Source organism: Carassius carassius, chromosome 44, assembly GCF_963082965.1.
Source record: "Carassius carassius chromosome 44, fCarCar2.1, whole genome shotgun sequence".
Taxonomy (NCBI): Eukaryota; Metazoa; Chordata; class Actinopteri; order Cypriniformes; family Cyprinidae; genus Carassius; species Carassius carassius.
Window position 1 is genome coordinate 12,837,472 of NC_081798.1, and position 21,326 is coordinate 12,858,797.

A 21,326-nucleotide genomic window follows, 5' to 3' on the forward strand; every position below is an offset into this window, starting at 1 on the left:
CTCCCTGTGAGGCATAAAAGCCAGTCATATCAAGCACTCTGTGCTTTTTGTAAACAAAAATTTATAGAGTATTGCTTGCACATTTTTGGTTGACCTTAACTGCTCTTCATATCTGTATCTTGGGAAAGCGTTTCTGGAGAACTATAGTTAACTGAAGCATGCCCGGACAAGTCAGGGTTGTATTTGGTTACAGATCAGAGCAGTGAGTTTAGAAGTATATAGTAAGAATATTTGTTCTAAACTTATAACACCCTACTGAGTGAAAAGCAATGCACTAAAACCAATTGTAGCTCTTTAGCAACCCCCTAAAACTACTTGTATCACCTATGCAGACACTGCATAGCAATGCATTAAAACCACTCAGAGCAATAAAATTCCTCCTATTTCGGTAAAAATCTAGTCTTATGGCGCTTTTCCACTGCATGATACGGCAGAGTACGGCTCAGTACAGTTCACTTTTGGAGGGGTTTCCACTGGGTAGTACAGTACCTGGTACCTGGTACTTTTTTTTAGTACCGCCTCGGTTGAGGTTCCAAGTGAACCGTGCCATTACCAAAATGTGATGTGTAACTCTGCTGATCACGGATTGGCCGGTGAGATTCTTCACTACCTGCATCACTGAACTTGCAACACAAAAGAACCACTAGATTTAAATCAGCACAGCCAGCGAAGGATCGAATGCAGCTGTTTTGAACGAGCACCCTTTTATAACAACCAAAATGTTTTGTTGTCTTTTGTGGAAGTACAGACATTCCTCTCGTTGATATAGGAGCGCATCCAGCGAGAGCTTTATGGAGTGACATGAAATGAAAAAGTTTTTTCTAGGAGTTGTGGCAGTAGAGGCGGAGCAGCTATAACGACATGTAAATAATCCCACCCATTCAAAAGCGGTACTGCAGTGGAAACACAAACCGTGCCGAGTCGTACCACGCAGTGGAAATGCGCCATTAAAGTCTGCAGTCTTTAGAGAAGTCTTGAACTTGAAATGAATAGTGTTTCTTTCATTCACAACACTTTCTAAGACATTTCTCAAATCCAGGAATTTGTGTGTGAGAGTCCAAGAGTGTGGTGTTCTTCACTGAAGTAGTTTTTTGAAGAACTGTATCTTATTGTAGAGGCTGTGAGAATCTGTCTTAAGAGCTCTCGGCGATTCAAGAAGATCACCAGAGAGTCTTGTTTTGGGAGCAGTCTGTGTGTGTGGTCGGAACAGAGTGGATTAGAAAGTGGAAACGCAAGATTAACCATCAATGAATCCCTCTGGCGTAGACTGAACTTGTGTTAATTTTCTGTTTGTTCTTTTGGTTTCTCCCTCTCTAATAACACACGCCACAGATAATCATAGCAAAATACAGTGCATCATTTATCTGATACCATTTGTCATGTAATTTGCGGATGTCTTTTCTCTTGCCAAACGTTCCTGTGGTGATTATCATTTAATACAATCTGCCAATTTCACTTACATGTTCTTCCCTTGACACTAAATTTGGTGTTTTACTAACTGACTAGGCTGACTAGAAAAGTAATCCAGATTAATAAATTGGAATGGATTCATAGAAATAGCCTGGCTCTAAATAAAGCTCACAATTATGTACAGTGGGGTCCAAAAGCCTGAGACAACTGGAGAAAATGCTTCTATTTTGTATTTTTCTCATTTGATACAAATTAGTAGTGAGAATTTGAATTAGAAAAACTTTCAGAAATTCAGAATCTGACCATCTGGAGAACGGGATCACAGAATTAATGTAACAAACTAAATGAATCCATGCTTTTCATTGTGTTCTTAGACAATTACACCCCTCTGTGTGTGTATATAAGCGTCAATAGCCGGGAATTTTCCAGTCAGCTCAGAAGTGTGAAGGAAGCGATCCCACTGTTGGGGGTGTTCTGACCTGTTAACTCAGCTGCTATGATAATCCTTATTCTTTTGTAAGGAGCAGCCTGCCCCCACAATGCTAAGTTCAACCTCTAGCCATTTCAAGGCTAATTAACTTGAGGAAAAGAGCAGCAATCCACCCAAAAAGCAGGCCAATACATGGTATATATGTGATTAATCCCCGCAGGCTTTTCTATAATTAGATGTTGTGCTGTTGATATAATGCAAGTTGTTTACAGGTGCCATAAAATGCATTGATACAATATTTTAAATTGTTCTCTGATGTCCCCAGAGTGTGTATGTGAAGTTTTTTCTCTGAATACTTCACAGAATTTTTTTTTTATAGCTTCTTGAAATTGGCACTTTTAGGGTATGAGCCAAAACGCTCTGTTTGTTTATGTCCCCTTTAAATGAAAATGAGCCGGTGCTCCCGTCTCCCTTCCAGTGTTGCCAAATCTGCGGTTTTCCTGTGGAATTGGGCTACTTTAACACTGTTGCCATGGGTTGCTTTTCATGTCCGTGGGAGTTTTTTTTGCAAAAACTTTGCAAACCTGCACGAAGCGTTGATATCGATCCCTCTTTCAGAAGCAAGTTTGGTTTCAGAAGCAGTGCTGAACTGACCCTCGTTTGTGAGGCAGTCGAGTCTGGTGTAAAATGTTTGTAAAGCGTGTGTAAAACAAAGTATAGGACATTTCCTTTTTTTCTGGGACATTTCATTCGAAAATGAAATCACCTTGTCCTCAGTGGTCTATGGAGACTCCTATGTTGGTTGGAGCATCCCAATACACAGACACTTTTAATGGCTCTTTGGCGCTGACATTGTATCTCCAGCAGCTACAATGAGAACAGTAATGGTGGACCGCAGCTTCTCACTCAGGGCTGTGTATTTTCTAATAGGGCAGAAAGTGTCACAAATGGGTGGGACTTTCACCGATTATGTCATCATAGTCTGTAACTGCTCATGTGGAGAGACTGTTTATGATTTTTTGGAATTATAAAACAATGAGTGAGTGAATTTTTACCCTTATAGGCTGGTTGTTTTCACACACTGCGGCCACACAACTGTGTTCAAACACCTTGTAAAAGTGATTTTTGAATTCCATGGCAGCTTTAAGTGAAGATAAACACTTGATTAGCTTAGCTCATGTAGGCACCTATCACAAAGTACTTATGTCCTATCTACACTATCTGAGTAATTGGGTAAAGATGACAGTAATGCTGGATGTATGTTATGCCAAGCACAGTATTGGTCTCGTCCTGTTTATCGGAGCAGGAATTTCTGCTTTCTGCTTCTTGCTTGCCTGTACAGAAAAGTTCATATGACTCAACCTGAAAACACAAATCACTTTACGACGGTTCACAATGTTAAATGTTGGACTGTTGTGATTGATGTGTGTAAAAAAGAACTGCAATGGTATTAAAAGGTAATACTTGGTAATGTCCATGAATGTGTTTACACTACCATTCAAAATTCATGTGTCAGATATTTATATTTTATACAGCAAGGATGCATTAAATTGATCAAAAGTAGCAGTAAAGACATTACAAAAGATTTGTTTCAAATTATTACTGTTCTTTTCAACTCGACTTCCGGCGACACGAGCGACAGCGACCGTTGGCGACAGAATGTTGGCTTGTCAAACAATGTGAGTCAAGTGACGAAAGTAGAGAAAGGTATAACTTTATGGAGTTGAACAGAGAATTTTGCAAGTGACAACCAATAGGAGAGAAGATTCTGAATATGTGCACTGACACCTAAAACTCGAGATGTAAAACCATAATTAAAAATAATAATAATTTGGTTTAAAGCGCCACGTTAAAAACTGTCTGACCAATGAGATTGGCACTTATGAAGGATTTGATGTATGCCGGGGTATTTCTGTTTTTCATTTAGCGCCATCTAATGTCAGGGAGTGAATTTGCATGTTCACTCGGCTCATAGCCAGCGAAAATCACTTGAGTATGAACAAAATATGCGTGAAAAACGTTGGCGAAGCGCATGCAACAATCAGCCCTGTGTGTATGAGGCTTAACATTGAAGGGTGATGCTGAAAATTCAGCTTTGCCATCACAGGAGTAAATAACATTTTAAAATTTTAAAACAGAAAAAATTATTTTAAATTAATGTTAAAGTAATATTATTTATTAAATATTAATTACATTCATTTAATTTATTTATTAATAATATCACTGTATTTTTGATCAAGCCTCTTTCAGAGGCTTCTTTTAAAAGCTTTTAAGTAGTAGAGTATTTCTAAACACAATTGTGTTACTTTAATACAGGTTCAAAAAACATGGTAGCAAGTCTAAAAACCCATGGTAATTTTCCTCTCTCTGTTTTTCAGAGGTGCCTCAGAGCTGTATCGTGTCCCCATCATGGAGTACAAGACTCTTGGTACTGGGCCTGGTTGGCACAGGATGACTCATGTTCCCCAGGGGCTGCCGCTGTCTCGTGTTTCACCCACTCAGGGTCCAGATCGACCCTCCCCGAGCCAGCAGATGTTCCAGTACGCCCAAGCTGCCATCTCACGTAGCACTTCTTTTGATAAGAAGTACCAGGATGGTTCCAGGTAGGAGATATGTGATTGTCATTCCAAACACATATGCAGCTTTTTCATACTTATACAGTGTATACCTGTAATTTCACTTGTGTATCATACTGTTATCCAACTCTCATGATTATGTAAGGAGAAACTATAGGAAAGTTATTCTCATGGAGGCACAAAGTGGATTGGTTTGGTTTTTGTAATTGATTCCATCATCCCTTTTACAGCATGTGGGTCTGTATTTGGGCACATGCAATGCATTTTTTTTTTTTTAAAGATGTCAATATCATCCCTAGGACTTTTCTGTTCTAGTCTGTGTCTGTGATGATGTTCAGGATATATAATACCCAGATTTTCTATAATGCTGATTAATCTGAAAATCTGTTTTATATGGACAGCTAAAGCAAAAATGCCTGAGGTCAGATACAAGGATAAACATTTTTCTGGCTCTTATTACCAAATAAAAAATTTACATTTAGCATTATTTTAATGACAGTTAAGGACATTCCCCCTTCCCATTCTCCTTATTGCAGAAAAATCTAATTATGATTGCTATAGTAATATATGAATCTATTTTTACAATTGAATATGAATCAGATTTACAATTCTGCTTCACAGATGTGATTTTATATGAAATTTATCTAATTACACAGTCTAGCAGAATCACTAGCTCATGTGCTACATTAATTGATAATATCGTCACAAATGATGTTCAAAAAATTGTTCAAAGTGGATTATTGATAAATGACTTGAGCGATCATTTGCCTGTTTTTACCATATATGACATGCAACCTGAGATATACAAGAATTCACATCAACCATCATATTTTAGAGTGAGAACCGAGAAAAGAATAAATGACTTTAGGAGTGTGCTTTCACAACAGAACTGGTCAGGTGTCTGTGTGAATGCAGCATATGAAACCTTCTTAAACATATATATATCTAGCTATGATAAATGCTGCCCACTAAAGCTGTCAAAGAAAACCCCTAAAAGTGATAAACCTTGGATGACATTAGGATTAAAGCATGTAAAAAGAAAAATAGATAACATAAAGACTTTGTAAAAAATAGGACATCTAATTGCGAGGCCAAATACAAAGCATACAAAAATAAATTGACGACAATTTTAAGAGAAACTAAAAGGGATTATTACAATAAACGATTGAAAGATAATAAAGGAAATATGAAAATAACATGGAATATATTAAATAATATAATAAAACCAAACTCACAACATATTAAGTTACCTGAATATTTTGTGTACAATGAAACTGTTATGAACAAAAGCATAGATGTCGCCAACTAATTTAACTCATTTTTTTATCAATATTGGGGAAAATATTGCCAAATCAATTGATATATCTAACCAAAGTCAAAATGTTACCTGTAGAATGGAAAGTAGAATAATGAGGTCCATGTTACTGGGTGAGGTTCAGGAAAATGAAATTTAATCTATTGTTAGTAAATGTGAAAATAAAACTTCTACTGATAGTGATGGACTTGACATGGCCATTGTAAAAAGGACCATTGACTGTATTATTAATCCTTGACTTAAAAACTGACTTTTATTTTTAATTTTTCTATACATTCGGGTGTCTTTCCTGAGAAGATGAAGGTCGCTAAAGTCGTTCCACTTTTCAAAAATGGAGGTGTACATCATTTTAACAACTACAGACCAGTGTCATTGCTCTCTCAGTTTTCTAAAATCCTTGAAAAGTGGTTTGCTCAAAAGTGTTTTTTTGGAAAAACATAAATTAATTACTGAAAAACAATATGGCTTTAGAGCAAAAAGATCAACAGCTTTGGCATTAATTGAACTCATAGAAAAAATAACATCTGCAACTGAGAATAAGCAACACACAGTGGGGGTCTTCATCGACTTAAGCAAAGCATTCGACACCATAAATCACAGTTTGCTATTGTCAAAATCATACAACTATGGCATTAGGGGTCCAGCTCATCAATGGCTCAAATGTTATCTTAACAATCGACAGCAGTTTGTTCAAATGAATGGTCAAAGATCTGATTTAAAAGATATCATATGTGGAGTTCCACAAGGGTCCGTTTTAGGCCCATTACTATTTCTTTTGTTCATTAATGACCTCTGCGAAGTTTCTAAAGTATTACATTTTTTTGATGTTTGCTGATGATACCAACTTTTTCTATTCTGGAAATAATTTGTCAGAAATTACAGAAAATATAAATTCAGAAATGGGAAAAGTTAAGAAGTGGTTTGACAAAAACAAATTATGTTTAAATTGGGAGAAAACAAAATACATGATTTTTGGTAATTGTAAAAAGAATGAAAATGTAGGTGTTATTTTGAATGATAAATTGAATTGGAAAGATCACATAGTTTATATTAAGAGTAAAGTATGTAAAAGTATTGGGGTCTTGTATCAGGTTAAAGATGTTTTAGATTGTTTTTCATTGCATATGTTGTACAATTCCCTAATACTCCCATATTTTGGATACTGCACAGAAGTCTGGGGTAATACATACTCTAGTAACACAAGATCTCTGTTTTTGTTACAGAAAAAAGCATTAAGGATTATCAACAAGACAGGCTACAGAGAACACACAAATAGTTTAATTGTAAATTCTGGACTTCTAAAATTCAAAGATTTGGTTGACTTGAAGATTTTGATTTTTATGTGGAAAGCTAATAATGGATTATGAACTGAAGTGCTGCAAAAGTGTTTGTAAATTTAAGAATTTGTATAAGAAAAAAATACAGGAATGTTACAAGAAAAATGATGACTAACACGCTTAAAATGAGGATAATTAAGTGTTAAGATAGGTATTACTGAAAATACTTGGGGTTTGGGGTGAGGATTGGGGTTGATCCATTTATAAAGTAGCTGTTTTTTATTTATTTTTTGATGTGCACAAATAAGCGACAGGTACCATAAGATTTTCTTCTTCCTGTTCCGTTTTTTTTTTTAAATTTTACTCGTTCACGCACGTAATGAATGAATGAATGAATGAAGTTATGTATGACTTGTGCAAATAAATAAAAAAAAAATATATATATATAAAATTTATATGCGATTTAAATATGTGTATAGGGAGAGCGAGATAGAACAGTAGGCTGCTGTTTTTTTATCTGTGTTGATGTTTTTGTTGTGATGTGAAATTTTTGGCACATTCAACCAAAAACATTTGCCCTAAATAAGATTGAGTCCAAATGTTAAGCCTGAGAGAGATGAAAATACAGTTTTTTTTTTGTTTTTTTAGTTTAATCTCAGTATTAAGTTATTCTGTATTTGGTCACCACTGTGAATGTGTCAGGACAGGTAACAAAAAGCAACACCTGGTTTTTATCAGGCTCAGCAACAGGAACTTTAAAAAACACTGATTCATAACGGTAATGTTTGATTATCCAGACACCTCTCCGCTGACATATCCGCTGGGAAAGCCCAAAAGGGATCACATAGAGGCTATTAAGGATGATACATGCCACCCTGCGGATAAGAGAAAGGAAAAAAGTACAGAATGATTATGTCCTAGTCTGATGTGGCATTGATTCCTGCTTTAGTATTTTTCTCAGGAGACGCCTCTCAGGGTGAGCTAATTGGGAACTTGATTTTCTGGCGCTGTAGAGTTGGGATCCCTTCATAATGTGAATCTTCTTGTGCAGTTGAGCGACTGTGTGTTGCATGCATGTGTCTTCACCTTGTCTGAAATGCATACACCTTTGTGGCCTCTTCACCCAGGCTGTCATCTCGTCCTCTGCTCATGGACAGTCATTCCTTCCTGGAGTACGTTTCTCTTTTTTTTTCCTCCTGGAATGCACAGACGTTCCCAGCCCTGGAGACACAGGGTCCTGCTATGAATAGAGTCTGCTCCACCACTTTTTTTGACAGTGTTTCTTCCCAATGGCCCAGAATATGAATGAGTCTTGCTGTAGCGCTCTCATTGCTTTTGCCACCAGAGTTTTGATTAATGAGCTTCTGTCCTGTGTTTGCTCATTGCAGGGTGTTGCAGGACTTCGAGATGGTTCAGAGTCCGTCTGGAAATCCCGGCCAGCACTACTGCAGTTCTCCCAGTAACCAATCAACCTCCAGTGACCCCGGTCCCTGTGGCACCTGGGCGCAGAAAGCCAGTTATGATGGGTAATGAGATTCTGTTTGAAGCAGCCTTGTAACTCAGAAACCAAAGAGCCCAGAGCCCAAAGCCAAAGAGCCCAGCAGGTTTAGAGGTTATCGCAGGAGTCTAATCATATGAGATTTGGTGCAAATCTTTGGTGCAAACAGAATTAGGTAGAAGATGAAGCCAAGTCAAGTGATATTGGAGTGTAATTCTATGTCCTCTTTTCTGTAATGTCCACTATGAGCTAATATTTCATGACCAGCTATGTGAACATCAGCTGTCCATTCACAGACCAACACGCAAACAATCCTCCCCACCCAACCAATGCTAGGATCAGTTATCATTATCAATGCCTTTTCAGACATTGAGCCACATTTTCAGTCCATTTGAAATGCAGTTATCAAGCTTATACAATATGCTTAAATAATAAAACTGAAACTCCATTAATAAATAATGCCTGTGGACATTTGCGCTCTGTTTGTCCAATAGATCGCAATCACCTGCCCTTCACGACGAACAAGAAGAAAAAGAAGGAGATGGGCACAGAGATAGAGAGCACAAGCTAGAGAGGACACGATCTGCCGGTACGGAAGCCTTGTTTTTTCTCAAACTCCAATTCAGTTTCAACTAGATTAGTTTCAAACAAATTATAGCATTGATTTACCAATTGAATTTACTGAATTTACTAAGCTTCATTAAATAACTTGAGATTTTTTTTTTTAAATAAATAATTTGGTTAAAATGAACCAGATTCAAATGTACAGCGCTCCTATCAACATATGTCATATTACATCACATTCATGATTTCCAGGTTCGCCTTGTGTTCCTGAAGCCAAATGGCACATCCCATCCACCAAGATCCTGAACCGAGGTTTACAGAGACAGGGAGCAAAAGAATCACCTGGTAAATTCCCTCGGGTAAGTGATCAATCAAATGAACTATAAAACCATTCATTCTTCTGAATTAATTTGACTAATCATTTTTTTTATAACACTGGAAGTTGAATTACTCTGCTTGCCTACATTCCTTCCAGACAGCGATATCCTAGTTTGCACATTAACTTTTGGTTATTGGAGCGTGGATATCTTTAAGATACAGTAAATGTCTTGCACTGTACAGCAACAGGAACATATGCTAAGTAAATGCATGTGTTGGTGCAAGTGTTTGTGTGTTTATATGTGGCTGATGGGTGCAGTGACCTCATTAGTCAGAAACGTGTAGTTGGCAGCACTGCAAATGCACCACATTTCTCCATGTGGTTGTGGAGGGGAGGTCACTGGTTTGGAGAAGGAGGGGGGGGGGGTTGACATCTATGGCAGATGGCTCATAGTGTCCAATCCAGTAATGCAATCCCTGTGGGAACTGACGTAAGAAACTGGACGCCAGTTACAGGACACCGCACTGTACATTCTCTCTTGTGCATCAGGTTAAGTACAAATTCTCCTGATTTGTCAAGTGCAAATAGGTCATCCTACCCTTGCTGCACGCAGCCGATGAAGATGTTAAAGGCAAGAAGTAAATTCATGGGTCATGTTTATCTCTTATTACTTATGCAAAGCCCAACATTCCTCCATTACATGATTCACAGAACTGACAGTTTTGCTGTAGTGTGTTGACCACATTGGCTTAGCCAGTTGCCAGTGGGGATATTTGCAAATAGTGCACCATAGTAGGTCTTCCAAAGTAAACCGTGCATTAAAGTTTAAAAATCATCCACTTTCAAATCATTTGAAAGGGCTTAAATTTAAATCATGCAATTTAACAGATTGGGAGAATTTGAGATTGGTTACATTAGGTGGTAATGGTGCAGCACTAGTTCTTCTATCTGTAGCTGTTATTGCTCTGCTAAATGCACTTCACCGCTCCAGGGGTCTTCCTTCATCTATTTTTATTGAGGTGTATTTTCACCGAGCAGTAAACAAATGTCAAATTTCTATAAATTGTTTGCCTGCCTCGTATTCAGTGCTTATGTAATTCAGCACATAAAAACAGAAGAAAAAAATGTAATAAAAAACAAAATAGATTTTTTTTTTATTGAATTAATTTCATAATACACTGATAACATTTTTTGTAGGATTTGCTATAAAACAATCTTCAGTCGCTAGTAAATTCAAATTAATTAAAAAGTATTCAATACTGTAGTATATTTTTTTGTAAAACGTGCATATATATATATATATATATATATATATATATATATATATATATATATATATATATATATATATATATATATATATATATAAAATCTTTTTTTCTTATTTTTGGCATTGGTAATTTGGTATTTTTGAAAAATGCAGTCTTTGTTAATAAATGCAGGTTAATAAATTAATAATTGCAGCATTAGAGAGCATAAGAGACTTCTTATGAAGAAACATTAAAAGTCTTACCAGGCCTAGATTTTTGAACTACTGTAACACTTGGTCATCTTGCATAATCTTCCAGACTGGTGAGAAGAGCTGCAACAGTCATTGCTCCAGCCACTCCAGTAACAACACCCTCTCCAGCAATGCTTCTAGCGGCAGTGACGAAAAACATTTTGGTTCTGGAGACCCAATGGATCCAGAGTCCCTGGGTCTCACCTACATAAAGGGGGCGTCCACTGACAGTGGCATTGATACAGCACCCTGCATGCCCCCTCCACCTCCTGCCCTGCCCCTGACTGGGGTGGGACCCTCACGGATGGTCATGAGGGATGGGAGGGTTGAGACGGGACTCCCATGGCCTCTGGAATACCATGAGGATGGAGAGACAGATGAAGGAAGGGCAAAGATGTTCCTGTCTCAAGGATATGTTGCTGCTACACCCACCGGTCACACCACAGATGGCAGCACTGGAGACCTGAGTGAGATTTCTTCACTTTCGAGGTGAGATGAGAAGGAGAGTGAAAAACTATTATAGATTTTTGACAATTTTTTTAAGATTTGGATCATGGTTGATTACTTATCAACAACTGCTTTGTTCTTCAATATTTTGCTTTCATTTTCTGCAGCTGCGCACATTTACTAGGATGTCCATAATTACGCTAGCCTTCTGTAAGAATGTTAACTTGACAGTAACATTAAGAGCCAAATATTAAACAAATACCAACAAAATTTAGTTGACAAAAACAATGAAAGCACAAGATCTTCTTTTCAATCTATTCTGGCATTTAATGCTTTCAAAGCAAACAGCATGTCTTGTTCTTGTGGACCAACTTGACAAATTTAGGTCAGTTATACAATTAAAAGGTGCTTCTGTATTCAGCTTTGCTTTTATGGGTCTGAACACAGACAGGCACAGGTGGAGAGTTTGCTAACAATCTGAATTTGCAGAGATGAGGTGATTTGACACAAACAGCCAAACATCATCTCATCAGCCCTGCAGCGGTTTCCACCGCAGTCCTTTTTTTTTTTTTTTTTTTTTTAAATCTTCTCAAGTTGGACTCTTGGACTGTTCTTTGGAGTTGGTTTAATAACATAAAAGAAACATGATGTTGTGCAGTGCTGTTATTGTTAACTATTCAAAGTCATTTTCTTAAACTGAAATAAATCCACAATAAAATAGAAATGTTAGATAAAAAACTTTTGCAATTTACAAATGTTGCCTTGGAGGCTATCAATTTTTACATATCATGTGTTCCCGGGGAATCGAACTCCCAACCTTGTGCTTGATAAGGCAGTGCTCTACCAATTGAGCTACAGGAACACATAATGTTATATATATATATATTAATTATAATATATATATATTATATAAGAAAAGCTATGGTACTATAATAGTTTATAAATAATACTAAACTAATACTTGCTGTGCAGGAGGCAGTATGGAAACAGCTGTATGGTTTATTGCTGTCTCAGCAGTTAATTTGATTTTTCCCATGTTCATGCCTTGACAAGAATACTCTTAAAACCTGATAATTAATGGTTCTTACTAAGACAGGCTGCATTATTATATGATAAATCAGTTATTTAATGAGTTGTTAGTTTCATTTAGTTCCTTTTTTCCCCCCAGTGGTTCTCGTCATTCTGGAAGCCCCTCTGAACGCTGTTCGAAGAACTCCAACTCCATTGACCCCTCTAAAATCTACATTATCTCTCCTACGGACACCACTCCAATGGGAGGACGGGAGAAGCCCTCACTTAGCTGCCAGCCACATGGCGAGAAATATTTGACTGGCTGGAAGAAAGGAGAAAATGACCACTTACTGGAGGAGCAAGGGAAAGCAGGAGACTTCAGGTGAGTAGCACTTAATGTTTTATGTATCTTATGTAACGTTGGAGCTTGTCAAATATTCGTAGTGAGATTAAATCACTTTAATTATGTTGCCTTTTTTGGTTAATGAATACATTGACCGGTAACACTGAATAGTGACATTCGGATAACCTTTTAGGTCAGTAACACATCTGTTGCTAGCAGCATCTAAGAGATGATCGATGTCAACAGACATATTATATAACCTCTATCGAACAGAATCCAGACAGAATCTACTTGACACCTGCCACTTCACATTATCAGACGGAAGGCCTGGTAAATGTTTGTCTGATGATTAAAGCAGAGACTTGATTTGATTGACAAGCTCAACAGGGGATGCTGACGGTTTCCTGACGCAGATCATATTTGATGGAAATTCATATTTCTCTTGTGTCAGGTTTAAAAACAAAAGGGACATTGAACTGATTCAAAGCTCATCATTGTAATAATTTTTTCCCCTCTTTGTTGCCGCCTCAGGCACTCAGAGGCTTTGTTGTCTTTACTCCTGAAGACACTGTTGAGGAAATCAAGGTATTTGGATCATTACCTGGCCCTGAATTGTTCACTGAGTCGTTTCTTCCCTCTTGTCCTTTAAAAATGGCACTTTCTACTCCCCTAAAGGGACAGTTCACGCATAAATAATTCTGATGTAATTTACTCATCCTTATGTCATTGAAAAAAAGTAGCCTATGCAATTTTATTTCAGTTACGTGATAGTTTCATGTGAAGAACAGGCAATTTAACTGATTATCTTCTCCTTTAGTGAGCTGCAACTGGAGATTTAGTCAGTAATTTGAACAAATAATTCAGACCTGTTTGGTGAACTACAAGTAATTCTCTGAAAAGATCTGACTCAGTTATTCATGAATCAGACATTGTTCCTCTGCTGAGGAGAGTTGTCAGTATATTAAAATATTACATCTTGTTATGTTCTTCAATTGTGTTCATTTTGTTAGCAGTTTTTAAATTAAATCTTAGTCTTTTAACTTAATCTTAGTCCTGTGTCAAATGTACTTTTTAGTTCTCATGTTTAGTCAACCCTGTCCTGTTTTTGTTTAGCCAACATTTAGTCGACTAAATGTCTAAGCAAAACTTGGTCAAATTTTTGTCATGCTGTATAATGTCTAAACTGATTTTAAAAAAATGCTCAAAATTACAATCGCATTAATTGTTGTCATTTGAGAAATGTATTTTTACATTTCAGGTTTTGCACTTTGACCGATGAACCAACAGAATGTGAACTTGTACACATTGTTTATTTGACCTCATCTAATGTTTATTACTATTTTAATATATAAATGAATATCAAAGACTTAGATATGCACTCTATCTGTCTACATAATGAGAAATTGTAAAAAAAAAAAAAAAATTATAATATTATAACCATAAAAATTCCTAATAGTAATTCCTCAGTAGCATGGTTAAAAATGAAGCTAATCACTTGGCAGAAAATGTATCCCGTTAACAGAAAAGCTCTGATTTGGGGATTTAAACTCTTGATATCTGGCAACCACACATGAAAGCTTGTGTAGTAGAGGCGCTTACAGCAGTCTGCGATTTTATATTTTTTCTCCTTTTTGGAGAAAAACGACAAACGTGTGATTAAACTATGACAAATCTTCATTTTTGGGTGAACTGTTCCTTTTAGCTCCCATGAGTCAGTGATTTGTTTTGATTTGTTCCCCGATGATTCAAGTCATGACTGTGTGAAGGCTGTTCTTTACTCAGTGGCCCTTAAACCTGTTTCTTCACAACTGTAGCTGTGTCCTTGTAGTCCTTTTTAATGTTTTGTCTGTAGCACCTTTACAAAGACATTTACAGTCCGTAACCCATACAAAGGAGGCACAATTCACTTTAGATTGATACTAAAACAAAACCTGCTGCTAATGCCTCTCTTTTTATCTAATTTGTTTCATTTTCTTTCACCGTTCCTCTCCCTCTTTATCTCTGTGTCTTTTTTCAGGGGGCTCTATTTGAGAGACCCATCCCAGGTGGTTAACAGTGCTGGTGAGAAGCTCCAGACGCTCTCTAAGGAGGCCTTCCTCAGGATGCTTCTACCCGACAGTCCCCCGGGGCAGGCATGTCCTGGCAAGGTGAGTGTAGAGCTGAGCCCTGGAGGATGAGTAATGCAGTGAGCAAGCGCTGCTGTAGTTAGGACATGTTATAAAACAACACTGAAAAACAAAGGAATTATACATTTAAAACATGTTTTGCGCTAAACACATTATTCATTGATGTGTTACAATCCCAAGCAAATCAACTAACCAGTCAGCAGCCTGGGTGACAGCCATTTGTTTGACTAATGGAAGTTTCTGGAGGAAATGAGGTCACAACAATCAGTCATTTTCCTCACCTGATCTGCTCACAGCTGCGTGGATTATAAAGCTGCATATGCTCACACACTCTGCTTGTATGTTGGTCTCACTGTAAGATTTAATTTGCTTCATTTGCATAGCACTTTTCACAATGCATATTGTTCCAATGCAGCTTTGTGAGAAAGCCAAAGGCATAATGCATACGTTCACGAGTGTTAATTTGAAACGAAATCCGAATTATGAAATTCTTAGGCAACACTATACTATAATTAACATTGGTTAATGCATTGGGTATCATGAACTAAAAACTATTTTATACATAATATATGCATAATATAAATGTTTAACATTATTTAATACATTTTGTTAATTATTATGAATAATAATTTCCAAATGTTGGAAAAAATTATTATTATTATTATTAACAACAACATTGTTTCTGTTAACTTATAATAATAATAAAAATATTTTTTAATTATAGTAATAATTAAATAATAACGCTAACTAACTTAATTGACTTAATATAGTTATACTAATAATGTTGATAATAATAATAATAATAATGTTAATATTTATAAGTGATAATATGAGGATATTATTGTTTTATATCATTATTATTATTGTTGTTGTGACATTTAATAAAATAGGAATTCATATTTCATTGTTGCATACAGTCTCGCTCGCACAAACATTAATTCTACAGTGTTTTATTCATTTTTGTTCCTGTAAATGTAATAGCCTACAGTATTCCTGTAGGCTATTCTAAGTAGCTCATCTCTGAGGCTTTCTGGTCCTCTGTCACGTTCATGTCTCTAATTGTCTGTTTGAGCCCCTCCCCCCGCCCGTAGACCCCCTGTGAGGACCGTGTCCATCGCGCCTGCATTATTGATGAGAGCGCCATGACTCTAATAGGTCTGACTCACAGCCCCACAGTCACTCACTCTGATTGCTGATTGGTCCCCAGCTGAGTCTCATGTTCCCTTAGCTCACCCTCCTCCAGCTCTCCACCCCCCATCTCTCTCCCACAATTCAATTAAGTGATATGTGCTTTATTGCCACGGCTGTTTTATTAACAATATTGCAGAGCCTTTCATAGAATCATATTGTGATGAATAATATCTTCTCTTCCCCCCCTCTCGTATTCAATCTCTCTCTTTCTGCTTTCTCTTTGTCTTCCTGTTACTCATCCTCTTCTATTTCTATGCTTTTTGTGTTATTTCAGATACCACTTGTGGGTCAGTCTCCACGCCGCTCCCTGTACCGGACGCTCTCAGACGAGAGCTTGTGCAGCAGCCACCGAAGGGCTCTGTCTTTAGCAAGCTCTCGGAGCTCCATGCTGGACCAGGCCGTGCCCAACGACATCCTGTTCAGCAGTGCCCTGCCCTACCACAGCACCCTACCACCTCGCATGGGTCTTAACCACACTGCCAGTCAGCTCAAAAGTGAGTGTTTGCAGATGTAGTTACCATGACAGTGATGCTAAAGTTTTTTTAAAGATCGCACGGTTCCATTTATAAAGAGTCAATATGCTCACTTCATACCAGAATGCATCACAGTACCAGCTGTACATATAATGTAAACGCTCGGATTGCCTGCATTAAGACATGCTTGATGATAATGGAATAAATGAGCTTTTTTTGGCTCATAACAGATTTTTCCATCTCCTCTGTAAGCTCACCACATTCCTTCCTGTTTCTGTAATTTTATCCTCCGCAGATTTTAATGTTGTACTTGGTAATGAAGCAAGTAATGATACTATAAATCTGCTGCTAATGCCTGAGAGACTTAGTTGTAATCATACTATTATACGTCTACTGAAATATGCTATTAGGATGAAGGGTGTAATGTAATAGGAAAACCATTATAATAGAATGATTTTTGTGTAACTGTGCTGGACTGGTCACTGAAAGCAGAATGTGTTCATGCGTTCAACAGCTGGAGCGTGACGTAGTTGAACAGAAGGCATGTTCAAGGGAAGTTTAACTCATGCAGAGTTGGGGATAATGTGTTACACGCAGTAACGCAGTAAAGTAAAGACTGGTTTCGCATAGATGATTATCTCATAATGCGTGATGTGCGTGGATACATTATAGGTGAGCTCAGACGGAAGAGACTGTACCTCGTGTTGGTTTCATTCAGATTATTTTATGAGAATGTTTGTTTTCGACATGACTTCATTTAATAATAGACACTTCAAGCTTTCTTTAGATATACTGTATTTCTCAGGTCATTTTCATTCATTTTAGTGACTAGTGAGTATTTATTTTCCAAAACTTTTGTAGATATTGGCAGTGTAGGCTATAAAAATAATAGGCTACTTGTGTATTTTTTCAGTCATTATTTAATAAAAGAACTATGAGTTTCTCTTTTGTATTTTCTAGGTTTGATAACTTGAAAAGTAAAGTAAACTTAAAAGTAAAGTAATTATTAATCCGAGTACTTTTTAAATGCAGTAATCAGTAATGAAGTCAAATTACAATTTTAAAGAAGTAATCAGTCATTTGTAGTGGAATACTTTTTTTGAGTAACTTACCCAACTCTGCTCGTGTACACAATTGCTAACGTAAGATGTGTTTCCATCGAAGCAAAAAAAAATTAATATTGCAAAGACGATTGTGAATAAAACAGTGTTTCCCATGCATTTAAGGTAAATCATAATTTCTAGTGGAAAAATATACTTTATGTCAGTGTTTGTTGAGACAATGTTTAAGTTTTTTTAATTACTTCTTTTTTTCTAGAAAAGTATTTGGAAAATGATTCCATTGATCTTATTAAAGATTTTTTTTTCTTTGTATGTGTATTTATATAAATATATATACTGTGTGTGCGTGTGCGTGTGTGTGCGTGTATGTGTGTGTGTGTGTGTGTGTGTGTGTGTATATATATATATATATATATGCAATGTTCTCAAATTTAGTTTACAATTTTTTTTATTTATTTTTTTACATATTATTCTAAACAAAACAGGGAATGGTTTTCTGTTAAATTAAATTAAATTGAAAAAAAAAAGTTTTATGCACATTTAGAAAATTCTAGATGTAATACTGGAACTATTTTCTTTACTAGTTTTAGAAGCATCGCGCTTGTGGGATAGGATGCTGCAAAAATTATCAAGGCACTCCATAACAGACAACAACAGCCATATAATGCATGGTTATGTAGAACTACAAGCAAAATTGTAGCAATAAATAGCACATATGGAACACAAGAACACGTCCTGTGTGAACGGCCCTAATGCCTCTTGGCGTGTTTCGCATACAGACACTTGAGCTGTTCTCCAGCTGTCTGAAACGTGTAGTTCTTCTCATTATAGCAGAACTCTAAGCCAGCCAACTTCATTCATTATTCAAATCACTCTCACCTCTCTGCTCTCAGGCGAGGACTGTCTGTCTGCCTGCATGAGCAGACTGTGTGTGAATTAGCAAGCGTGTGCTCTCTAGGTCACCTAGAGCTAATTTTCCTCTGCTTCTGTGACTTCCCGCGTTTGATTCTTTCGCCGTAAGTAGACCCAATTGCGGGTAAAGTTGCCCTTTGGCCCTGACTGTTGAGCAGCAGCAACTGTTTTCCTGTCAAGTTGAAATCTCTGCCACTGGATGAATGTTTAATGTAGTTTATGCAGCGGTCAGGGCCCTTCAGTTGTGTCCTCAGTGACTGTCTGTTTCCTCTCAATCGAACTGATCATTAGATCCGTGATGAATGGTTCAAGTGTAATTGTAGTCTCTCAGGAGTTAAATTATTTAGTAAAGGCACATTTAGGTCAGAGAATGTTCTGTTCAGATAGCACTTTAAAGTCAATACGGGATCAGATTTGACCCTTTTTTACTTTTCTAATGCGTGTTCCTGCTCTAATTGTGATTGATTCAGTGTCTTTATAATCTTTCATCAAAATAAAATTGTTCTCTTTCACAAAAATGACTTTTCCATGGAGGCCATGTGGTCTGTCAAATGTCAATAAATACACACAATTGTTTTTTTAAACCATAGAAGTAATAATAAACATTTAATGTGGGTTGTTGGATGTAAACCATTAATTATATAACTCTCCAAGCATTATTTTAGCAATCCAGCATTCAAATGTATGTCCTTTATAGTATAACTTTTCATAAACCAATCAATTGATGGATGAAGTTTCTCACTGAATATCCCGTTTCTCTTGGAAATACATCCATTTTTCAGAAGTTATATGGTTTGCTAAAAGAACTTCCAGCTGGACGACTGATTCATGATGAAATAAAGAAACAAAATAAATGAAAAAGTCTGTAGTAAAGTTTGTTTCATGCACTCTACTGTCCTCTAATGAACTATGTGTGCTGTCTCTGCAGATGAGCTCTGGTTCTCTGATGGCTCGCTGGCAGACAAGGCCAGGCTGGCGGACACTGGTATGATGCCCTTGCCGGACCCCTCTTCTGGTCTCGACTGGTCACATCTTGTGGATGCGGCGCGAGCTTTTGAAGGTACAAGCTTCCATCGTATACACTAAATGATTTGTCGCTGAGAAACCATATTCACAGCAGAGTACAGTCTTGACCCATTTAGCATGCTTTGTGATCATAAACTCACTGCTCACTGTTATGGAATGAACAACTACTGGGTATTTTTTTCCAAAAGGACAGCACTGACCCTTTGACTCTATGGATATTTTTGTACCAGACAAATGTAGTCAAATGCCTTCATGTCTGTCAAACAGCATTCGACAGCTTGTGGTATTTCAGCACACAAATCTTTCTTACCAACTAGTTCACCATTACCAGGCACTAGCTTAAATAACACTGAAGTAAATACCTACAGTCGTGGCCAAAAGTTTTGAGAATTACATAAATATTGGAAATTGGAAAAGTTGCTGCTTAAGTTTTTATAATAGCAATTTGCATATACTCCAGAATGTTATGAAGAGTGATCAGATGAATTGCATAGTCCTTCTTTGCCATGAAAATTAACTTAATCCCAAAAAAACCTTTCCACTGCATTTCATTGCTGTCATTAAAGGACCTGCTGAGATCATTTCAGTAATCGTCTTGTTAACTCAGGTGAGAATGTTGACGAGCACAAGGCTGGAGATCATTATGTCAGGCTGATTGGGTTAGAATGGCAGACTTGACATGTTAAAAGGAGGGTGATGCTTGAAATCATTGTTCTTCCATTGTTAACCATGGTGACTTGCAAAGAAATGCGTGTAGCCATCATTGCGTTGCATAAAAATGGCTTCACAGGCGAGGATATTGTGGCTACTAAGATTGCACCTAAATCAACAATTTATAGGATCATCAAGAACTTCAAGGAAAGAGGTTCAATTCTTGTAAAGAAGGCTTCAGGGCGTCCAAGAAAGTCCAGCAAGCGCCAGGATCGTCTCCTAAAGAGGATTCAGCTGTGGGATCGAAGTGCCACCAGTGCAGAGCTTGCTCAGGAATGGCAGCAGGCAGGTGTGAGCACATCTGCACGCACAGTGAGGCGAAGACTTTTGGAAGATGGCCTGGTGTCAAGAAGGGCAGCAAAGAAGCCACTTCTCTCCAAAAAAAACATCAGGGACAGATTGATCTTCTGCAGAAAGTATAGTGAATGGACTGCTGAGGACTGGGGCAAAGTCATATTCTCCGATGAAGCCCCTTTCCGATTGTTTGGGGCATCTGGAAAAAGGCTTGTCCGGAGAAGAAAAGGTGAGCGCTACCATCAGGCCTGTGTCATGCCAACAGTAAAACATCCTGACACCATTCATGTGTGGGGTTGCTTCTCATCCAAGGCAGTGGGCTCACTCACAATTCTGCCCCAAAACACAGCCATGAATAAAGCAATGGTACCAAAACACCCTCCAACAGCAACTTCCTCCAACAATCCAACAACAGTTGGGTGAAGAACAATGCATTTTCCAGCACGATGGAGCACCATGCCATAAAGCAAAAGTGATAACTAAGTGGCTCGGGGACCAGAATGTTGAAATTTTGGGTCCATGGCCTGGAAACTCCCCAGATCTTAATCCCATTGAGAACTTGTGGTCAATCCTCAAGAGGCGGGTGGACAAACAAAAACCCACTAATTCTACCAAACTCCAAGAAGTGATTATGATAGAATGGGTTGCTATCAGTCAGGATTTGGCCCAGAAGTTGATTTGAGAGCATGCCCAGTCGAATTGCAGAGGTCCTGAAAAAGAAGAGCCAACACTGCAAATACTGACTCTTTGCATAAATGTCATGTAATTGTCGATAAAAGCCTTTGAAACGTATGAAGTGCTTGTAATTATATTTCAGTACATCACAGAAACAACTGAAACA

General features: G+C 37.4%; 1 protein-coding gene across 2 annotated transcripts in view; it reads left to right on the forward strand.

The window, feature by feature from the left end:
* The window catches only part of sipa1l2 (signal-induced proliferation-associated 1 like 2), an 82,120-nt gene that overhangs the window by 54,494 nt on the left and 6,300 nt on the right, over positions 1 to 21,326 (forward strand). For both annotated transcript variants that reach the window (XM_059537866.1, XM_059537867.1), the window contains 9 exons: positions 4,219 to 4,443; positions 8,397 to 8,534; positions 9,001 to 9,095; positions 9,323 to 9,429; positions 10,958 to 11,379; positions 12,506 to 12,730; positions 14,709 to 14,838; positions 16,283 to 16,502; positions 19,383 to 19,514. In XM_059537866.1, the coding sequence (XP_059393849.1) occupies positions 4,219 to 4,443; positions 8,397 to 8,534; positions 9,001 to 9,095; positions 9,323 to 9,429; positions 10,958 to 11,379; positions 12,506 to 12,730; positions 14,709 to 14,838; positions 16,283 to 16,502; positions 19,383 to 19,514 (1,694 nt within the window). The remainder of the gene's footprint in view (positions 1 to 4,218; positions 4,444 to 8,396; positions 8,535 to 9,000; positions 9,096 to 9,322; positions 9,430 to 10,957; positions 11,380 to 12,505; positions 12,731 to 14,708; positions 14,839 to 16,282; positions 16,503 to 19,382; positions 19,515 to 21,326) is intronic.